The sequence below is a fragment of the Carcharodon carcharias genome, chromosome 8 (genome assembly GCF_017639515.1).
Source record: "Carcharodon carcharias isolate sCarCar2 chromosome 8, sCarCar2.pri, whole genome shotgun sequence".
Classification (NCBI taxonomy): domain Eukaryota; kingdom Metazoa; phylum Chordata; class Chondrichthyes; order Lamniformes; family Lamnidae; genus Carcharodon; species Carcharodon carcharias.
Genome location: NC_054474.1, coordinates 60,508,650 through 60,529,099, shown reverse-complemented (window position 1 = coordinate 60,529,099; position 20,450 = coordinate 60,508,650). Strand labels below are relative to the sequence as shown.

Genomic DNA, 20,450 nt, shown 5'->3' with positions numbered 1-20,450 from the left:
TGCCTCAAGCTGCTGTCCTTAAAGGACTGAAGTTAAGAAAACTCACTTGGAATATGACTTGTTCAGGGTATCATGTTTCTTTGCCTGAGTCTTTTAAAATCTGTGTGTCTCTCTGTTGCCTTAACAAAAGTGTAACTGGGAGTTCGATTGATTAGGGGATTTGGAAGTTATTATAGTAGTAATTTGTAGATCTATGTATGTATTTAAAATCATCTCTCTTATTAATAAATGTTTAATCTAGTTTTATAAAAACCTATAAGAATTGGTGGTCTTGTTACTACTGAATTCAAGGCACGCATCTCAAAATTTATACAAATTGAAAATTAGTTGTGACAGTTTCCCTCTGGGATTTGAACAGCTCAGCGGCTGTGTCATAACATTTGCCATTTGATAAGATCATAGTTGATCTGATCCTGCCTGTCCCCATAACTCTTGACTCGCTTGTTAATCAAAAATCTGTCTAACTCAGCCTTGAATATATTCAATGACCCAGCTTTCACTGCCCTCTGTGGAAGAAAATTCCAAAGACTAATGATCCTCTGGATGAAGAAATTCCTCTTCATCTTAAGTGGGAGTCATCTTACTTTTAAACTGTTCCCCCGAATTCTAGATTCCTCCATGATGGGAAACACTCTCTCAGCATCTATTCTGTCAAGCCCCCTCAGAATCTTATATGTTTTATTAGAAGAATGAGAGGTGATCTTAAACTCCAATGAGTAGTGGCCCAACCAGCTCAATCTTTCATATATATATATATATTTTAAAAAAAAAAATATTTAGACGAGCACTTGTAACACCAAAGCACACAGGGCTACGGGCCAAATGCTGGAAAATGGGATTGGAATAAATAGGTGCTTGATGGCTGGCATGGACACGATGGGCCGAAGGGCCTGTTTCTGTGCTACATAACTATGACTCTAAATCTATCGACTGTTTCTAATGCAAGTATATCCCCCCACTTAAGTAAAGAGACCAAAGCTGTACACAATACTCCAAGCATAGTCTCACCAATGTCTTGTACAGTTGTAGCAAGACTTCCCTACTTTTATACTCCATTCCCATTGCAGCAAAGACCAACATTCCATTTGCTTCCCTAATTACTTTCTGCTCCTACAGGCTATTTTTCTGTGATTCATGTACAAGGATATCCAGATCCCTCTGTATTGCAGCATTCTGCAGTCTCTCCATTTAAATAATACTCTGCTTTTCTACTCTTCTATTGTGACACTGGAAGTGGATAAGTTTATCTACTTAGGACAAATGGTAACATAAGATAGTAGATGTGATGCCAAAACCAGAGGAAGGATAGAGATAGCCAGAAGTAATTTCATGAAGATGAAGGAGGTGTTAACAGCAGCAAAGCTCAAGCTTGTAACAAGGAAAAGGCTCATAAGATGCTGCATTCAATCCATTTTCCTGTATGCCACAGAAACCTGGACAATAAATAAAGATCTGTGGAAGAAAATAGAGGCCTTTGAAACGTAGATGCTAGACGTATGGTTAAGTGACATCCAGAAAAGAAAATGTCAGTATTAGATGTGAATTTGATATGATGCCCCTCTCTTACTGAACAGCACCAAAAAATTGATGGGACTTTTCTAAAAGTAAAATACAGCGGATGCTGGAAATCTGAAATAAAAACAGAAAATGCTGGAAATATTCAGCAGCAGTGTTCACTCAAAGCTGCATTTGTGCATGGCTCCGCAGCAATCAGGAAGTAAACAAGCTGTGCACAAGCAACATTCCCTTTAAGGTGCACATATGTGCAACGTGTATCAATCTTAAAGGGATGACACTGCAACAAGTTGGCGATGTGCAGCAAAGAGTTGTTAGAGGGCATATTGCTCCGCAGGTCAGACAGCATCTGTGGAGAGGGAAACAGGGGCAATGTCTCAGGTTGATGACCTCCTGTCACAACTGGAAAAAGTTGGAGATGTAACAGATTTTAAGCAGGTTTAGAGGCAGGGAAGGGGAGGGAGTGGGTGGTGGAAGGAAATAAAAGTGAAGGTCTATGTAAGGTTGGAAGTCTAAGAGGAGTGCAGGAGCAGAGGGACTCTGGGTATATATTTGGGTAAGTCACTGAAGATGGCAGGATGGAAGTCTAAGAGGAGTGCAGGAGCAGAGGGACCCTGGGTATATGTTTGGGTAAGTCACTGAAGGTTGCAGGACAGGTTGAGAGAGCAGTTAGTAAAGCATACACTATCCTAGGCTTTATTAATAGGGGCATAGTGTACAAGAGCACGAGGTCATGTTGACCTTATATAAGACACTGGTTTGGCCTCAGCTGGATTATTGCATAGAGTTCTGGAATCGCACTTTAGGAAAAATGTGAAGCCATTGGAGACAGTGCAGAAAAGATTCATGACAATGGCTCCAGTGATGAGGAACTTCAGCTGCAAAGATAGACCAGAGAAGCTGGAACAGTTCTCCTTGGAGAAGAGGTTAAGAGAAGATTTGATAGAGTTATTCAAAGTCATGAGGGGTCTGGACAGAATATATGGGGGGGAAAATGGTCCCAACTCATGATAGGATCAAGAACAAGAGGGCACAGATTTAAAGTAATTGGCAAAAGAAGCAAAGGCAACATGAAGAAAAACTTTATCATGCAGCAAGTGGTTAAGATCTGGTATGCACACCTCAGAGTGTGATGGAGTTGGTTTAATTGAGGTATTCAAAAGGGAATTAGATTGTTATCTGAAAGGAAGAATGTGCAGCATTACAGGAAGAAGGCAGGGGAATGGCACTAGATAATTACCTCATTAAGAGAGCCAGAGCAGACACGGGCCAAATGGCCTCTTGTGCAGTAACAATTCTGCAATTTGACCATAACTGAGAAGCTACTGAGATTTCTGCTAGAGGGCAGCAAAAAGAGAGGTTGACCTAGGTGTAGTTGGATGACTGACTTACAAAATGGTTGCAGACAAACTACAATGGATGTGTAAGGATGGTGCAAGATAGACAAGTGTGACATATAACAGCAGATCTCCTGGTAGGAGCAGCCACTTGCAGAGAGAGGCTACTTTTCCTGTCAAAGTGGACAACGTCACATTTTGTCACATTATACTCCATCTACCAACATTTACTTTAGCTACTCTTTTCCTTTTAATATACCTGTAGAAGTTTTTGCTGTCTGTTTTTATATTTCTTGCTAATTTTATCCCATACTCCAATTTCTCTCTTTTTTAAGTCATTCTTTGCTTGTTTCTAAAACCTTCCCAATCTTCTGGCCTACCAATAATATTTGCAGCATTGTACATCTTTTCTTTTGATTTGATACTGTCCTTAATTTCCTTAATTAGCCATGGATGGTGCATCCTTCTCATAGAGCCTTTCTTTCTCAACAGAATATACCTTTGTTGAGAGTTATGAAATCTCTCCTTAAATGTATTTCAGTGCTTCTCTACCATCTTACCTTTTAGCCCATTTTCCCATTCAACTTTAGCCAACTCTGTCTTCATACCCCTATAATTGGCTTTATTTATGTTTAAGACGCTAGTTTTAGAGCAAGATTTCTCCCTTTCAAACTGAATGTGGAATTATTTCATATTATGATCACTCTTACCTCGAGGATCCTTTACCATGAAGTCATTAATTAATCTTGTCTCATTACACATTATCAGGTCTAAAATAGCCTGTTCCCTGGTTGGTTCCAGAGCGTATTATTTCAAGAATCTGTCCTGAATGCACCCTATGAGCTCATCCTCCAGGTTACTTTTGCCAACTTGATTAGTCCAATCTATATGAAGATCAACATCTCCCACCAATAATGCGGTTCCTTTCCTCAAGCTCCCATTGTTTCTTGATTTATAATCTGTCCTACAGTGTAGCTACTGTGAGGGAGCCCATAAACTACTCCCACCAAGGATTCTTGCCTTTGCTATTTTTTATCTCCATCCAAACTGATTCCCCATTTTGATCCTCTGAACCAAGATCATTTCTCACCACTGTATTGATCTATCCTTTATTAGTAGAGCCTCCCCACCGCCTTTTCCTTTCTTCCTGTTCTTCTGAAATGTCAATTACCTTTGAATATTCAGTTCCCAGCTGTGGTCACTTGGCGGCCATGTCTCGATAATGGCTATCATATCATACTAATTTATTTCTAGTTGTGCTGTCAATTATTCATTTTGTATTGAATGTTGTGTGCATTCAGATAAAGAGCCTTTAATTCTGTCTTTTTACCATTTTTCCTTAATCTGGATTTATTTGCACTCTTTACATTTGTATACTCTGTCCCTTACTGTCACATCCTGGTTACCATAGTCCACATTACTACCCTACACTATTGCCTTACCCTTTCTCTTTAACTTTCCAAATGTCCCCTCATGTGAACCTCCCCCCACTATTTATTTTAAAGCCCTCTCTCCAGCCCTAGTTATATGATTTGCTAATATTCTGGTCCCAGCTTGGTTCAGGTGAAGGCCATCCCAATGGTCTAGCTCCCTCTTTCCCCAGCTCTCTTGCCAGTGCCCCATGAAATTAAAACTCATTTCTCCCACCAATCTTCTAACCATATTTTCCATTCTGTGATCTAATTTACCCTATACCAATTTGTTCATGACTCCAAGTAATCCAGAGATTATTACCTTTGTAGTTCTGCTTTTTAATTTGGTCCCTAGCCGCACATACTCCCTTAGCACCCCTTTCTTAGTCCTACCTATGTTTTTGGTACCCACATGGATCACAATAGCTGGATCCTTCCGTTCCCAAGTTCCTCTCCAGCCCTGAGGAGATGTCCTTAACCCCGGCACTGGGCAGGCAATAGAGCCTTTTGGACTCGTGCTCTTGGCTGCAGAGAACAATATCTATCCCCCTTACAATATTATCCCCTACTACAACTACATTCTTTTTTACTCCCTCATTCCAGCTCCCCGTACCTTAGTGCCATGATCAGTTACCTCTCCTTCCGGCAATCCCTGCTCTCGTCCACACAAGCTGCAAATTCATCAAAGGTTTTGGACAATTGCAAGAACTGAGGCTTCTCCACGGCTACCTTCTTGGTCCCCATATCTGCCTCACTTGCAGCCACACCCTCCTGTCCTTGACCACGGACCACATCGAAAGTACCTTGCCTAAGGGGTGTGACTGTCTCCTGGAACAGTGTCCAGATAATTTTCCAACTCCCTGATGAATCACGGTGTCCGAAGATCAGACCCCAGCTCATCAACTCGGAACAGAAGTTCCTTGAGCTGCAGGCACTTACTGCAGATGTTGTTGCTGTGAACCATAACAGGGGTCCACCAGCTCCCACATGTTATAGCTACAACACATCACCTACCCTGCCATCTTTGTTACCTTTTATTTAACTAATTAGGTTTCAAATTTAAAAATATCATTCAACTATTATCTGTAGTTACATTAAGTAGTTTAACTAGTTGGTATAAGTTTAATGCAATAATTATATCTCCCCCATCCCAGATTAAACTACTGTCCCCGTTTAGAGGGATAGCATTTTAAAACTCACCAACCAATCACCTACCTGCTCACCTCTTTAATGCCTTTGAATACTTCCCAGCAATCAGAGGTTGGTGAAAAGGTATAAAAAGCAGCTGTTCCTTCCCCCTCTGTAGCGAATTCCTAAGTTAGCACTTGTACCTCAAAGCACTCTGTCCTCAGCTAACTCTGTGTTCCCACAATGAGAGGTGATGTCATTGAAATGTATAACATTTTTAGAGGGCTTAACTGGGTAGAACCTGATAGGCTGGTTGAGGAGTCTAGAATGAGAGGGTCACAGTCTCAGGATTAGGGGCTGCCACATAGGACTGAGATGAGGAGGTTTCTTCATTCAGAGGGTTGTGGATCTTTGGAATTCTCTACCTCAGCGGGCTGTAAATGCCCACTGGCTGAAATTGATAGATATTTTGGCACGAGGGAATCAAAAGGTTAGGGAAAGGGATGGGAAAGTAATGTTGATGTAAAAGTTCAACCATAATCCTATTGAATGACAGAACAGGCTTGAGGGGATGTATGGCCTAATTATACTTCAATTTGTACATTTTTAATATAATTAATTTCTGTTGCAGATGTGTCATCAAGTGGCTTATTGATACCATCTCCAAGGACTCTGAAGATACACAGCAGAAAAATGGTCCCATGTCATCATCATCTGGTAGTCCTCAGGTACTGGAGTCTAGGAATCCAAGGTAAATTATCAAAAATAAATTGTATCTTTTTTAAGGCAGCAGATATATAGCATATATTTGTGATGTTCATGCTGCTGAGCATATGTGTTTGTGTTTGTGTAATGTACCATTTTATTCACAAGCTATGCCTGGTCATTACAAAGGATGGTGATTCATTTTTCAGTTTATCTGTACTAAGAATCTGAAAGATCTCAAAGACTCTATAATGTCTGTGATTACTATCTGGAACATTTGTTCAATAGTATCTGCTAAGTCCCAAAAAAGCACCGAGCAGCATTTCAAAAACATACAAGATCATATATTTGACATTCTAGCCCACATTAATGCAAATTAATGCATTAATGCATAGAAGAAAATCAAGATTGGTGTGGAATGCCTGACTAATGTGCTTTCACGATTGATTCTCAGATTTGAATCGTAACTTATCACCTGCACATGTATATGATCTGTAATATGCATCTTAAGATCCCGTGAGATTCTAACTGACAAGTAGACACATTGAGTCATTTTGTGATTCCCTATTTATTTGATGTTGTACCTTTTATTAAAGTATATTGGATCCATTTGATATAGTGACATCTTTTGAATTTGAAATAAATATTAAGATGAGTCAATTATGCATTCTAAACCTCTTCAATGGACCCTCTGTCTTCTGTAGTGGTGCATTGAAGGAGCTTAGCAGTGTGTGTTATTTCAGTACTGATGATGTTATTAAGAGTTAAGGAAAGCGTTTCAGTTGTGTCGCAGCCCTATTTATTCTACAAAACTAATGAATACTTGTCACTTGCACTGCTTTGTTTCTCTAGAGTTATTTGTCTCCTTCAAAAGATGCTGACCTTGGCTGTAGAAGTGGATCGTTCCCCAATGTGCAGTTCAAATAAAATTGCAGAAGCAATATTTCAACATTTTCTGTACATTTCAAAAAGATCACAGAGGTGAGATGAGAAACTTCATTGTTAATTCGTGCTTTGAAACGACACTGCTGTGCTTTGTAGCCTGAACATGTCGGTTGTTCAAATGTATTTCATTTCTTTCCTTACAACTTCAAAGACTAACAGTTTTAAGAAGTATCGAGAGCCAACTCCTGCGCTGCAAGTTACTAGATCTTCTCTTCCACCATTGCACCAAGAAACAAAATACTCTGCCCATGTCATTGGGAAAAGTGCTACATTTCCTTAAATATGCTAAATTTCCCTTAGAAACCGATGTAAGTACATTTTCTTTCTTCACCTAACAGCCTTGTGATGGCTTAATCTGCTATAGGCTCAACATGTTATACTTTTGAATTCGAACTTTATTCTGTATATAATACATCATAAATGGTAAATTATGTATTATCCTTTATAATATTTAAACTAGTAATGTATTTAGTATTTAAAGCTGTAGAATTTTTTTTAAATAATTAAATTTGATGGTATAGGGCAGAAATTTTCAATCCCCCACCAGTGAGTTTACAGGCAGGGGGGCCCATAAAATTCCCCGAGTGACCTTCACACCGACCTCCCGCCCGCCCCAAATCTGTACATAATTTTATGGGGAGTAGATGTGGCCTAGGACAGCCCATCACCCATAAAATTCTGCCCACAGTGTTTTGTTTCCTTTTTTAGTAGACCAAGGAATAAACAAATAGTTGGTAAGGAACTAATCTTGTTGTTAAAGTCAAGCTCCGCTAAAATAGGAGGGACAGTAAGTAGTTGCAGTTGAAAATTACAAAATTACATAGAATGGGCAGATTGTAATGTTCTCCCCCATGGCGAGTTTGGTGGCGGGGGCATTTAATCAGGCGGGTGGGGATCCTGCCACCTTCCTGTCGCCTCCTTCCCAATTAAGAATGTGGTGGGAAGGCGTGGAGAAAGCCTTCTCTCCCCGCCACCAATTATTTAAATGGACAATTAATGCTTGCCATATGGGAATCTCACTTAGGGGACTTACAGGATGGGAGTGGGGTGGGGTTTCCCTTGCTCAAAGGCACTCTGTCTGATCAACGGACTGGCATCAGGAAGTGGGGGAGGGGGGAGCCCACTGAGAGGCACCCCCTGCCCTTCCTGTCAAACCACTACCACACGACTCCTATTCTGACAGATAGCTCTGTCCTTGGTCACTCAATGCTCATGGGCCTCTGGACACATTAAGGGCAACAGCTGTTCCATGAAGAGCTTCTGGCCTCTGATTGCCCAGGAGCTCTCAGCAGCTTGGAACTCTGTCCCTGGGGCCCTTGATCCCAGGGATGGCCTACAGATGCCCAGTTAAGTGGCTGATTGGCACTTAATTTGGCAGGCCTTCCCAAGAAGCAGTGACAGTGTTATCACCCACCAGCTAGTGAGCTGACGAGAGCTGCGCATTAAATCCAGATATACATTCATACATTTGATTCCACCCAGTAAATGAGACACAGCTATGGCAAATGGAATCCAATATTGGCAAATTTGAGGTCATCTACTTAAGACCCTTGAAAAATAAATTGAAGTATTTTCTAAATGGCAATAAACTAGAGCTGTAACATCTTTTGGTCGTCTAACTAAACAAATTAATAGGTAGGTACAAAAAGCAATCAGAAAAATCTAATTGAATGTTGGCTTTATTTTAAGGTGGTTGAGATACAAAGGGAAGTGATGCTTCAGTTGTGGAGCCCCAGAGCCCATATGGAGCTCTGCATCAGTTTTGGACACCGTACCACGGTGTTGGAGGGGGTGCAGTACAAATTAACTGGAGTGATGCAGGACCTAAAGGGTTAAATTATGAGGCCAAATTGTATGAACCTAGTTTGTATTCCCTTGAGTATAAGAGATTGAGGGATGATCCAATGAAGGTGAAGTATGTTTCAAAGATTTGATCAGTTAGATGTGGAGAAACCATTTCCTGGTGGTAAAATCAAGATCAAAGGGGACATGATCTGAAAATTAGAGCTAGATCATACGAAAGCAAGATCAGGAACCACTTTTTCACACAAAGGCTAATAGAAATTTGGAACTCTCTTCCCCCAAAAGGGTGTGGATACTGAAACAATTGGAGCTTTCTTACTGGGATGAATAGATTTTTGTTGGTTAACGGTACCTGGAGCAAAGGCGAGTAAATGCAGTTGAGGTGCAGATCAGTCATGATCTGAATGAATGGCAGAGCATGCCAAGGGACTGAATGGACTACTCCTATTCCTAATATTCCTATGGATTGGAAAAATCTGTAAGGGTGTGCAAAGGAGAGGTATTGTACAGTGCCTGTGTTATATACTAAACATTATTCATTTTCTCAGGAGCGTTGTTCAAGCAAATGGCAGTATTGGGAGGAACTTGTCAACCTTCTCTGTTTACTGCTTTTGAGCTACCAAGAGGTGACTAAGCGTAAGTTAGAAAATACTTTTTGTTTCTGAGAGTTTCCCTTTGTTGTCTCCTAATCATGTTGATGTTACTAAATAATGCCCTCAAGGCATCAGAGGTCACATCCAAGACTATCAATACTTGAGTATTGATGAGAAAAGAGATGTTTTTTGTTGCAGCTTTTTGTTCTACACTCATCAGGACAATTCACAAGAATACCACATGTAAAGCAAACAAATTATACTGTATGAGAAGGGAGTGCTGATTGGTTGTCAAGTGGACTCTGACAGAGGCATTGCCATGGAGAATTCACCAGTTGATGGTGACTGACATTTAACTGTCAAGCATTGTTTGAAATTTAAGGCAGCTTTACTCTGATTAGTCAAGGCACTGTCCTGAGGAATGAACCAACGGATAGCTGTCACTTACTTTGTTTAGCTGAAACAGAGGCAATGTGTGTACATATGCTGTCTGTCTGCAAAGAACAGGACCCTGTGAATTAATATATGTAGCTTCCAGTACACACAAATGCGCCACACTGAGTCCGACTGATGATCATAAATTGGTTGTCAGCATAATTCTTAGTACACTGAGGATTATTTAACAAACATTGTCCAATCGCAGAATCACATCTAATGTTGTACACTGTGTTTTGAGTTCTGCAAGCATGGGCTGTACTTTGCCTGTTGCGAACAGTTGCAAACATGCTGTTTGATACAATCTGCCAGTCTTTGGGATGTACGGCCTACATACCTAGCATCACACTGGCACTGAAATTCGTATACCGCATTACTCATTTGTGTGTTAGGCAGAACATCTTTTTGGCTTGACGGCAGCACTCTGTTAGTGGCGAATACCACTTGTGTTGCTACTGCATAGTAGCAGCATGAAACAGTTAGCTTCACCTATTGCTCAACTTATGAGACTGGGCACTTTTCAGGGCTTTAGTGACTTTGTGTGATATACAGCATGAAATAATCTGATCAGGGTAGCCATTATCCTGCATAAGCAAATGTCTCGGGCCTATTTACAAGGTTGCCGATAAGACCAATCTTACTGCGTGTGGAACTATAAGAATCCCAATGCGTATATTGACCAGTGAAGATAGGCTTGCAGTAGACAATGGTAGAGAATCCCCTGGCAGATTTCTCAACTAGTACATCAAGGACAGGGAGTTTATTTAACTGCTTCATTTCATGGGTGAATTTTGAGAGCAGGATGGAGACATGTAAGGAAATTGTTACATGCAGCTGTGGATTTAAATATAGGAAATGTATCATCCACATATCAGAAATATGCCTTGTAAATAGAGCTCGAGCCATTTGTTCACAATGCAAGCTTGATGCTGAAATAGGGCGCATCAAAGGCATCATGCAGGATAATGGCTACCCTGATCAGATCATTTTGCGCTGTATATCACGCAAACTCATGAACAGGCCTAAGACCGTCACTTTCGGCCCCGAAAGATGCCCAGTCTACTTCAGATTACCCTGGAAGGGTGAGGTATCTCAAAAATTTGAGCAACAGGTGAAGCTAACTGTTTCACACTGCTACTATGCAGTAATGGCATTCATCAATAACAAGAGTGCTGCCATCAAGCCAAAAACATATTCTGCCTATCACACAAATAAGTCATGTGGTATATCAATTTTAGTGCCATTGTGATGCTAGGTAGGTAGGGCATATGTCCCAAAGACTGACGGATCATATCAGACAGTATGTTCCAGCTGCTGTCCGCAATGGACAGGGTACAGACCATACCCAACCAGCCCGTGCTTGCAAAACTCAAAACACAGTGTACAACATTAGATGTGATTCTGCTATTGGACATTTGCTAAATAGTCCTCAATGTGCTAAGGATTACACTGATAACCAATTTAAGATTGTCAGTCTGGCTTGCAATGTGGCACATTTGCGTGTACTGGAAGCTACATATATTAATATACAGGGTCCTGTTCTTTGCAGACAGAAATAACATGTACATACATTGCGTCTGTTTCAGCTAAACAAAATAAGTGACAGCCATTCCCTGACTCATTCCTCAAGGCAATACCTTGATCAGTGTCAAACTGCCTGGTTTAAATTTCAAACAATACTTGGCACTAAACTGTCAGTCACCATCAGTGGTGCATTCTCCACGGCAATGCCACATGCCAACCAATCAGCGCACTCTTCGCATACAGTTTAAATTTTTGTTTTCTCCCTTATACTGGTATTCTTGAGAGTGTCCTGATGAATGCAAGTTGAAAGGCTTAGACATATCTCTTTTTTAAGCAATACTCAGGTTCCGTACTACCAAATGACTATTAATAATATTTCAATAATATTTTGCCAATTAGAGATTTAGGGGAAATGTCTTTATGCAAATAATGGTCAGAATACGGAACTTGCTAGCACACAACTAAAAAAGGAATAGAAGGATATGATGATGGGATTAGATGAAGAAAAGCGACAAGAGGCTTGTGTGGAGCATAACCACTGGCATGGACCTGTTGGGCCAAATGACCTGTTTCTGTGCTCCAGATACAATGTAGTACAATATGCCAATTGCAGAGAATTTAAAATGTGAATTATGCCACAAAACCACTTAAGCTGGAGCTTTTACAGTGGTTTAAGATACAATTCACCCACATCAGGTGTCTGTCCCATCCCTTTGCTAACAAAACTGACCACTCCCCCAGCTCAAAATTGCAAAAATCCACCAACTTCTCTGGTTTTGGGAAGGCTTGCACTCATTTTCACAGGCGTTAATAGGCACATTTTTAAAGTTTTCCCATATCAAAAATTTTCAATTTACCAAGGAAATGACCAGTGAAACCTATCAAACAGTTCAGTAAGATATTTTTAAATCATTTTCAATTATTTTGAATCAGCGAGTCCCGAAGGCTGTGTTCCCTGGTGCCAGGGTTAAGGATATCTCCTCAGGACTGGACAGGAATTTGGAGTGGGAGGGGAGGGATCCAGTTGTCATTGCTGGTACCAACGACGTTGATAGGACTAGAAAGGAGGTTCTGGTGAAAGAATTTGAACAGTTAGGAGCTAAATTAAAAAGCAGAACCTCCAAGGTTATAATCTCAGGATTACTACCTGAGCCACAGGCAAACTGGGATAGGGTAAATAAAGTTAAGGAGTTAAATGTGTGGCTCAAAGATTGGTGTGGGAGGAATGGGTTTCAGCTCCTGGGTACTGGCATCAGTACTGGGGTGGAAGGGAGCTATCCCAGTGGGACAGGCTTCACTTGAACTGTGCTGGGACTAGTGTCCTGGCAAACCAAATAACTAGGGATGTAGAGAAGGCTTTAAACTAAATAGAGAGGGGGAAGGTTCTGGAAAGGGGATACGTAGGCTTACAAAGCAAAAGGATATGGCAGCCTAGCAGGGCAGCTATTTAGGTAACGATACCCAGGGTGTGACAGGAAGGGACAGAGTACAAACAATAAGAAACAGCAGCAAATAGGGTCAAAGGAGAAAAATGATAAAAAGGCAAAATTAATGGCTCTTTACTTAAATGTACACAGTATTCAGAACAAAATAAATGAATTAATGGCACAAATAAAGGTTAATGGGTATAATCTTATAGCCATTACAGAGACACGATTACAAGGAAATCGAAGCTGGGAACTAAATATTCAGGGTATGTGACTTTTCAAAAGGACAGGCAGGAAGGAAAGGATGGTGGGTTAGCTTTGTTAGTGCAAGATGGAATAAGTACGATAGCAAGGAAGTATCTTGGATCGGAAGATGTAGATTCCATATGGGTGGAGGTAAGAAATAACAAGGAGAAGACGACACTGTTGGGAGTAGTCTATAGGTGCCTGAACAGTAGCTATACTGTAGGATGGGGAATAAATCAGGAAATAATGAGGGCATGTAAAGAAGGCAGTACGTTAATCATGGGTGACTTTAATCTTCATGTAGATTATCAAATCAAAGGAAAATCAAATTAGCAGAGGTGGACATGAGCAAGAATTCAGATAGTGTATTCAGAACAGTTGCCTAAAACAATATGTTGTGGATCCAACCAAGGATCAGGCTATTTTGGATCTGGTAATGTATAATGAGGCAGGTTTAATAAATAATCTGAGTAAAAGATGTCCTAGGAAACAGTGACCATAATATGGTCGAATTTAGCATTCAGTTCGAGAGTGAGAAACTTGGGTCGAAAACTGTGCTAAACTTAAATAAGGGTAATTAGAAAGGAATGAGGGCAGAGTTGGCTGGAGTGGACTGGGATAGGATTTTAGCAGGAAAAAACGGTTAATGAACAATGGCAGACATTTAAGAAAATAGCTCATGATTTACAACAAAGATATATCCTGGTGAGGAAGAAGGATTGAAGGATGGGGATAAACTAACCATGGTTAACCGAGGAAGTTAAGGATAATATCAAATTAAAAGAAAAGACATTCAATGTGGCAATGATTAGTGGTAAGCCAGAGGAACAGGAAAGTTTTAAAAACCAACAAAAGATAACCAAAAAAGTAATAAAGGGGGAAAAAATAAACATTGAGGGTAAACTAGCAAGTGATATAAAAACAGATAGTAAGAACTTCTTTCAATGCATAAAAAGGAAGAGAGGGACCAAAGTGAACATAGGCCCCTCACATAATGAGGCTGGGGAAAAAATAAATGGGGAATCAGGAAATGGCAGAGGAGTTGAATACTTTGCTTCAGCCTTCATGGTAGAAGACATTAATAGTATTCCAATACTAAATAAATCGCGCAGCAAGAGAGGGGGAGGAAATAAATACAACAACTATCACTAGAGAAAAAGTACTAGGGAAACTTATAGGGCTAGAGGTCGATAAGTCTCCTGAACCTAATGGGTTGCATCCAAGGATATTAAAAGGAAGTAGCTACAGAGATAGTGGAAGTACTGGTAGTTATCTTCCAAGAATCTTTAGATTCTGGAAAAGTTCCAAAGGATTGGAAAACTGCCAATGTAACACCCTTATTCAAAAAGGGAGACAAAAACAGGTAACTATAGGCCAGTTAGCTTAGCATCTGTCATTGGAAAAATGTTAGTCTACTATAAAGGCTGTTATAGCAGTGCATTTAAAATTACATAATCTAATCAAGCAGAGTAAGCATGGTTTCATGAAGGGGAAATCATGCCTGACAAATTTATTAGAATTCTTTGACGAGGTAGCAAGCAGGGTAGATAAAGAGGAACCAGCAGATGTAATATATTTGGATTTCCAAAAGGTGTTCAATAAAGGTACCGTACATAAGGCTACTTAATAAGATAAGAGACCGTGGTGTTGGGGGTAGTATATTAGCATGGATGGAGGAATGGCTAACTAATAGAAGACAGAGACTTGGGATAATGGGGGCATTTTCAGGATGGCAACCTGTAACTAATGGAGTGCCACAGGAATTAGTGCTGGAGCGTCATTTATTTACAATATATACAAATGACTTAGATGAGGGAAGTGAATATACTATTGCCAGATTTGCAGATGATATAAAAATAGGAGGGAAGGCAAGTGGTAATGATGACACAAAAAGTCTACAGAGGGATATAAGTGAGTGGGCAAAAGAAGTGGCAGATGGAATATAATGTGGGAAAATATGAGGTTATGCACTTTGGCAGGAAGAATAAAGGAGCTGAATATTACTTAAATGGAGAAAGACTGCAGAAGGCTACAGCACAGATGGATTTGGGAGTCCTTGTGCATGAATCCCAAAATGCTAACATACAAGTTCAACAGCTAATAGGGAAGGCAAATGGAATGTTGGCCTTTATTTCAAAGGGAATGGAGTATAAAAATAGAGAAGTCTTGCTAAAGCTATACATGGCACTAGTTAGACCACACCTAGAACAGTGAACAGTTTTGGTCCCCTTATCTAAGGAAAGATATACTGCCATTGGAGGCAGTCTAAAGAAGGTTTGCTAGGCTCATTCTGGGTATGGAGGGGTTTTCTTATAAGGAGAGGTTGAATAGGTTGGGCCTGTACTCATTGGAGTTTAGAAGAATGAGAGGTGACCTTATTGAAACATATAAGATTCTTAGGGGGCTTGACGGGGTACATGCTGAGAGGTTGTTTTCCCTTGTGGGAGAGTCTAGGACTAGAGCGTATAATCTCAGTGCAAGGGATCGCATATTTAAAACAGAGATGAGGAGGAATTTCTTCTCTCAGAGTGGTTAATCTGTGGAATTCTTTACCGCAGAGGGCTGTAGCAGCTGGGTCGTTAAGTATATTCAAGGCGGAGATAGGCAGTTTTTTAATTAGTAAGGGAATCAAGGGTTATGGGGCGAAGGCAGGAAAGCGGAGTTGAGGATTATCAGATCAGCCATGATCTCATTGAATGGCGGAGCAGACTCGGTGCGACTTCTGCTCCTACATCTTATGGTCTTACTCCTCTAGTTACAGCATGTCATTTGGAAAATGATATGTTTGTTTCTACTGTTTCCTGTCCATTAACCAATCCTCAATCCCATCAGCCCTAAACTTGTGTGACACCTTATCAAATGCCATCTGAAAACGTAAGTATATTAAACTCACTGGTTCCGGTTTCCACCCTTTGAAAACTCAATAGATTTATCAAACATGATTTCCCTTTCGTATAACTGTGTCGAATCATATTATGATTTTCTAAGTGCCATGTTACCTCCTTTTTCCCCACTACTGATGTTGGGTTAACTGACCTTAAAGTTACCTGTTTTCTCTCTTCCTTTGTCCTTGAACAGCATGGTTACATGGCTACCCTCCAATCCATGAGGACTGTTTTAGAACGTCAGGAATTCTGAAGATCATACCAATGCATCCACTATCTCCATAGCCACCTCTTCTAAACCCTAGGGTCTAGGCCATCAGGTCCAGGGGATTTATCAGCTTTTAGTCTAATTAATTTCTCCGGTACTTTTCCTTTTACTATTTACTAACTCTTTACTAACATTAACTACTTTAAGTTTCTCACCCACATTTAAGCCGTTTCCCCACTATTTCCTCAATGTTTTTGTTTCTTCTGCTTTGAAGACAAACTATTTGTTTAGCATCGCTGCCATTTCCTTATTCCCCATTATAATTTATCCCTCTTCTTCACTAATCTTTTTTTTTCTTACATACTTGTAAAATATCTTACAATCTGTGTTTATATTTCTTGCTAGTTTACTCTCATCTTCTACTTTCTTCCTCTTTATTAGTCTTGATCATGTCACGACTCACTGGGGATATCAAGCCCGACTGCTCCCCAAGCCATGACAAATGTGAAAAGGTTGATCAGACTACCAAATTGCCCCAATTTTACCTAATTTAAATTAAATTAGACAGTTAATAGAGTACGAGCACCAGATTTGTAAACTTAACAAGTAGGTAACTGTTTATTAGACAAATTGTTTTTAACCAATAACAAAAGAAAGAAATATGAACTGCTAACTCAACTCCATAACTTACTCTACCCCTTTTTAACCCTTATAGACAAACACACACACACAAAAGACGCACAAACAAGGATCTTAAGGGTGAGCAATACAAAACAGTTCGATAGCACCAATATACAAGGTTAGATGAGTTGATTTTGCTTGAAGTCTTCAAACTTCTTTGCAGACCTGTACTGCTGAAGCAAGGTGATGTTTCAGCACTTCCAGTCTGTAGTTTACTAGTTGAAAACCTGCTTTTAACATCTGTACTAGAGATGTTATTTTCAAAAAACAGGATACGGAGGTGTGAGGTTTAGCCAGCTAATTACTATGGCAGAATTGTTGGAGTTTTTCCAAAAACATGGGTGATAGAGGTTTTTAGGTCTTTCCTCCTGGCAGGTTGGGATCCTCCTGCTGGCTACTTCTATCTCAAAACCCTGGTCACCTGGTCAGCAGCCAATCAAATGCTGTCACTAGCCAGTTCTCTCTTACACATGTCCTTTCTGGCACAATTGTCCAACCTGGCACACCTTGTTCCAAGAAGTGGCAACATTGTAGATCTTCTCTTCCTGCTTCAGAGAATTTTTTTTTAAATTGCAGCCACTGTGGCTTTTCAAAGTTACAGTCCAATCTTAAAGTCACAGTCAAAGGAATAAAAACATAGGTTCTTTACAGTCATCATTTGCTGATTTTGAAAACTCCCCCAATATTCAGTCTTGCTACACTTTTGACAACGTTGTAAGCCTCCTCTATTAAGCTAATACTATTATATTATCCTTAATTTCTCTCGTTAGCCATTGGAGCTTTTATTCCTCACTTGTTGAGAATTATGAGTTATTTCTTGAACTTCCTTTCGAAATTCCATTCCTTATTTACTAATATACCCTCTATTCTAATTTCCCAATCTACCTCCATCAACTCACCTCTTATGCCTCTTTAGTTGGCTTTGTTTAAATGTAAGACCCTCATTTCAGACTTAACCACATCAGTCTCAATCTTAATATGAATTCTGCCATATCATGATCACTCTTCCCCAGAGGATCCTTTGCTTCAAGATTACTAGTTATTACACAACACGCAATGTGTTGTGCCTGTTGCCTATTTGGTTCCTCAACATGTTGTTCTATAAAGCTCTCACATGAAGGCCATGACTCACCCTCCAAACGACTTTTCTCAATTTGGTTTGGCCTGTGTATATGAAGATTAAAGTCCCCCAGCATTATTGCATTACCTTTGTTTTGTGCTCCTCTAATTTCCTGAATTATTTTCTGTCAAGCACGATGATTACCATAAGCAGGCCAGTATTCCCATTCTCACTTTTGTTATTTCCTGGCTCCACATCTTAGATTTACATCTTGACTTTTTTGGGCTAGGATCCTTTCTCACTACTTCTTTTATCTCTTTTGAATGTGTCCTTTAGGTCACCTGAGGCTTTCAATCTCAGAACGGGTAAAATATGTTCTAGCAGACACTCCTCCAGTGCTCACTACTCATGATCGGATCACCGCTGAAGAGGTTCAGTCGGATATGGAGTTATTCTACAATCGAGTACTCAGTGATTTAGGACCACCATTGAATCCACAATTAGAAGAACAGATCAATCTACTGAAAGCTCTGCTTCTTTGTGCAGCAACTGGAACATAGCTGTTTTAATTTACTTCAAACAGATAACTTTATATATAATATGGCCTAAGATTTGCTTCCAACAAACAGGCATCTCTTGCACAAAGCACTGCACCATCTGGAATTTGAAAAGCATTTCCAGCTCTCAGTTTGTCGACATACGTGCAAAGCATGGCATTAGGATTTTTGCCATTATAAGGCAGCCGTACAAACCCTGTGCTGAACAGAGAAAACTCCTCTGATTTCATTACTTTTGCATTAAACTATATTTCTCACCACGACACAGAAGAACACGATCACCACTGAATGTATTTCCTTTTGCTTTGGTGCTTTTCCACTGGATACAGAAACGCAGACTTCAAACGAATTGTCAGTTATCTTCGGACTTCAGCAAAAATGTTTTGAAGTGAAACTCTGTACATGTGAGGCGGGAAAAGGAAGAGTGCCCATAAAGGATATGGGCTAAACCATATTTCTTGGAATAGAATTGGGAGGGTTTCTTGTCTTCACATGGACCATTCAGTCAGCCCACACAAATTCAGAGTGACCAGAGTTCATACGATGGCTATTCACACGACATGTACCTTTTGTTGCTTTGGAATATGGATTCTTTGTTTGCATGTTAATCACTTTCTGTGTGTCAGAGCAGTTTCTTTGTAAGTATTTTATTTAAAGTTTAATGTAACCGAATCTCACATTAATAGGAGTGATTAACCCAGAATTCTATGCCTCCCATTCATGTTGTCAGAATGTTCTTTTTATCTTACAAATTTAAATATGATTTTATCGTTATTCCTCTAACGTGTCACATTTTAAAATTGACTTTCATGAGGTATCCTCTCTGCAGGCTTATTGCATACATATATACAGTAGTGGAACTTTCATAATCTGTGCCCCTTTATTTTCTGCAAGACAAAACCTTGCGTGAGATATCACCTCATTGCACCACTTCTTTAGTTATTTCATCTTTCCATAGTGAATGAAGTTCCGTGATGTTTCTTTTATTACTTGTACTAGGATACTGTAGTTACTCTGAAATATAGGGATGGTTATTTGTCCACCAAATTCCATTATACACCCGTGGGGTGGGGGGGCAGGGAGAGGGATGATTCCCCCCACTAAGGCAGGCTATGATGGTTCTACTGTAACATAATATTGCACTATTACATTTTTAAATTAGTTGGAACTAAACCAATTCAAGGAAATAGTTACCAGAATCCTGAAGAATGTATTTTTCATACTTGTTTATTTAATGTAATGTATGTGTACACTAATAATTCAATGTTGTATCTCTCAGAAGGCTATTCATTTTCGGTAACATGCAGTAGTCTTAGACAGTTTCACAAACAATTGAAAATGTTATTGTTCATGATCCCTTGGTTTGACACAAGGTGAACTTGATAGAATAGTAACTCATATGATGGAATGTCTATATGGTCATGGGGTTTGGACCTTAGGCCTGTTTTTCACCGATGCTGACTTGTCATTCTCACTGCAACTTTATTTGGCAATGCTAGAGAGCACATATGCTGATTAGCAGGCAATGGCCATTGTACCACATGGAGCACCAAGAAATGGGGTAGGTGGATAATATGGGGGACAGTGGGACCAATCCATGAGTTTGGCTCAGCTGTTGCACTAGGGCTTGCTGCTTATTGACTGCCATCTGCTGCCTACTCGAGGCTTAATAAAGGTAAAACACCAAAATTAAGCACATCAGTAAAGGAAATGTGTGACAGCCATACAGGGAATAGGGGGGTGAAATTTTATGCCATAAGGGTTTTATGGTCCCGCCGAAGTCAATGGACTTTTGAACAGCTTGCTGCATTTTATGTCCCTGCTCCTGCCATGTTGTAGCTGTAAAATTAGGGCCGCTGAAGTGCCTTACTGTTAAGAGTTTTGACCAAACAACCTGATTTTGCTATGCCATGGAGAAAGGGAATGAGAGTGGGACTCTCTTTCAAAGAGACAAAAGACCAAATGGCCTCCTGTGTTGTATGGATTCTA

The 20,450-nt window shown here is 40.0% G+C and overlaps 1 protein-coding gene across 2 annotated transcripts in view; it reads left to right on the top strand.

Moving 5' to 3' along the window:
• Positions 1 to 19,737, top strand: part of simc1 (SUMO interacting motifs containing 1) — a 43,125-nt gene extending 23,388 nt beyond the window's left edge. For both annotated transcript variants that reach the window (XM_041193808.1, XM_041193807.1), the window contains exons 6-10: positions 6,024 to 6,143; positions 6,950 to 7,078; positions 7,194 to 7,350; positions 9,394 to 9,481; positions 18,241 to 19,737. In XM_041193808.1, coding sequence (XP_041049742.1) covers positions 6,024 to 6,143; positions 6,950 to 7,078; positions 7,194 to 7,350; positions 9,394 to 9,481; positions 18,241 to 18,464 — 718 coding nt within the window. In that variant the 3' untranslated portion in view covers positions 18,465 to 19,737. The remainder of the gene's footprint in view (positions 1 to 6,023; positions 6,144 to 6,949; positions 7,079 to 7,193; positions 7,351 to 9,393; positions 9,482 to 18,240) is intronic.
• Positions 19,738 to 20,450: the final 713 nt, after the last annotated feature.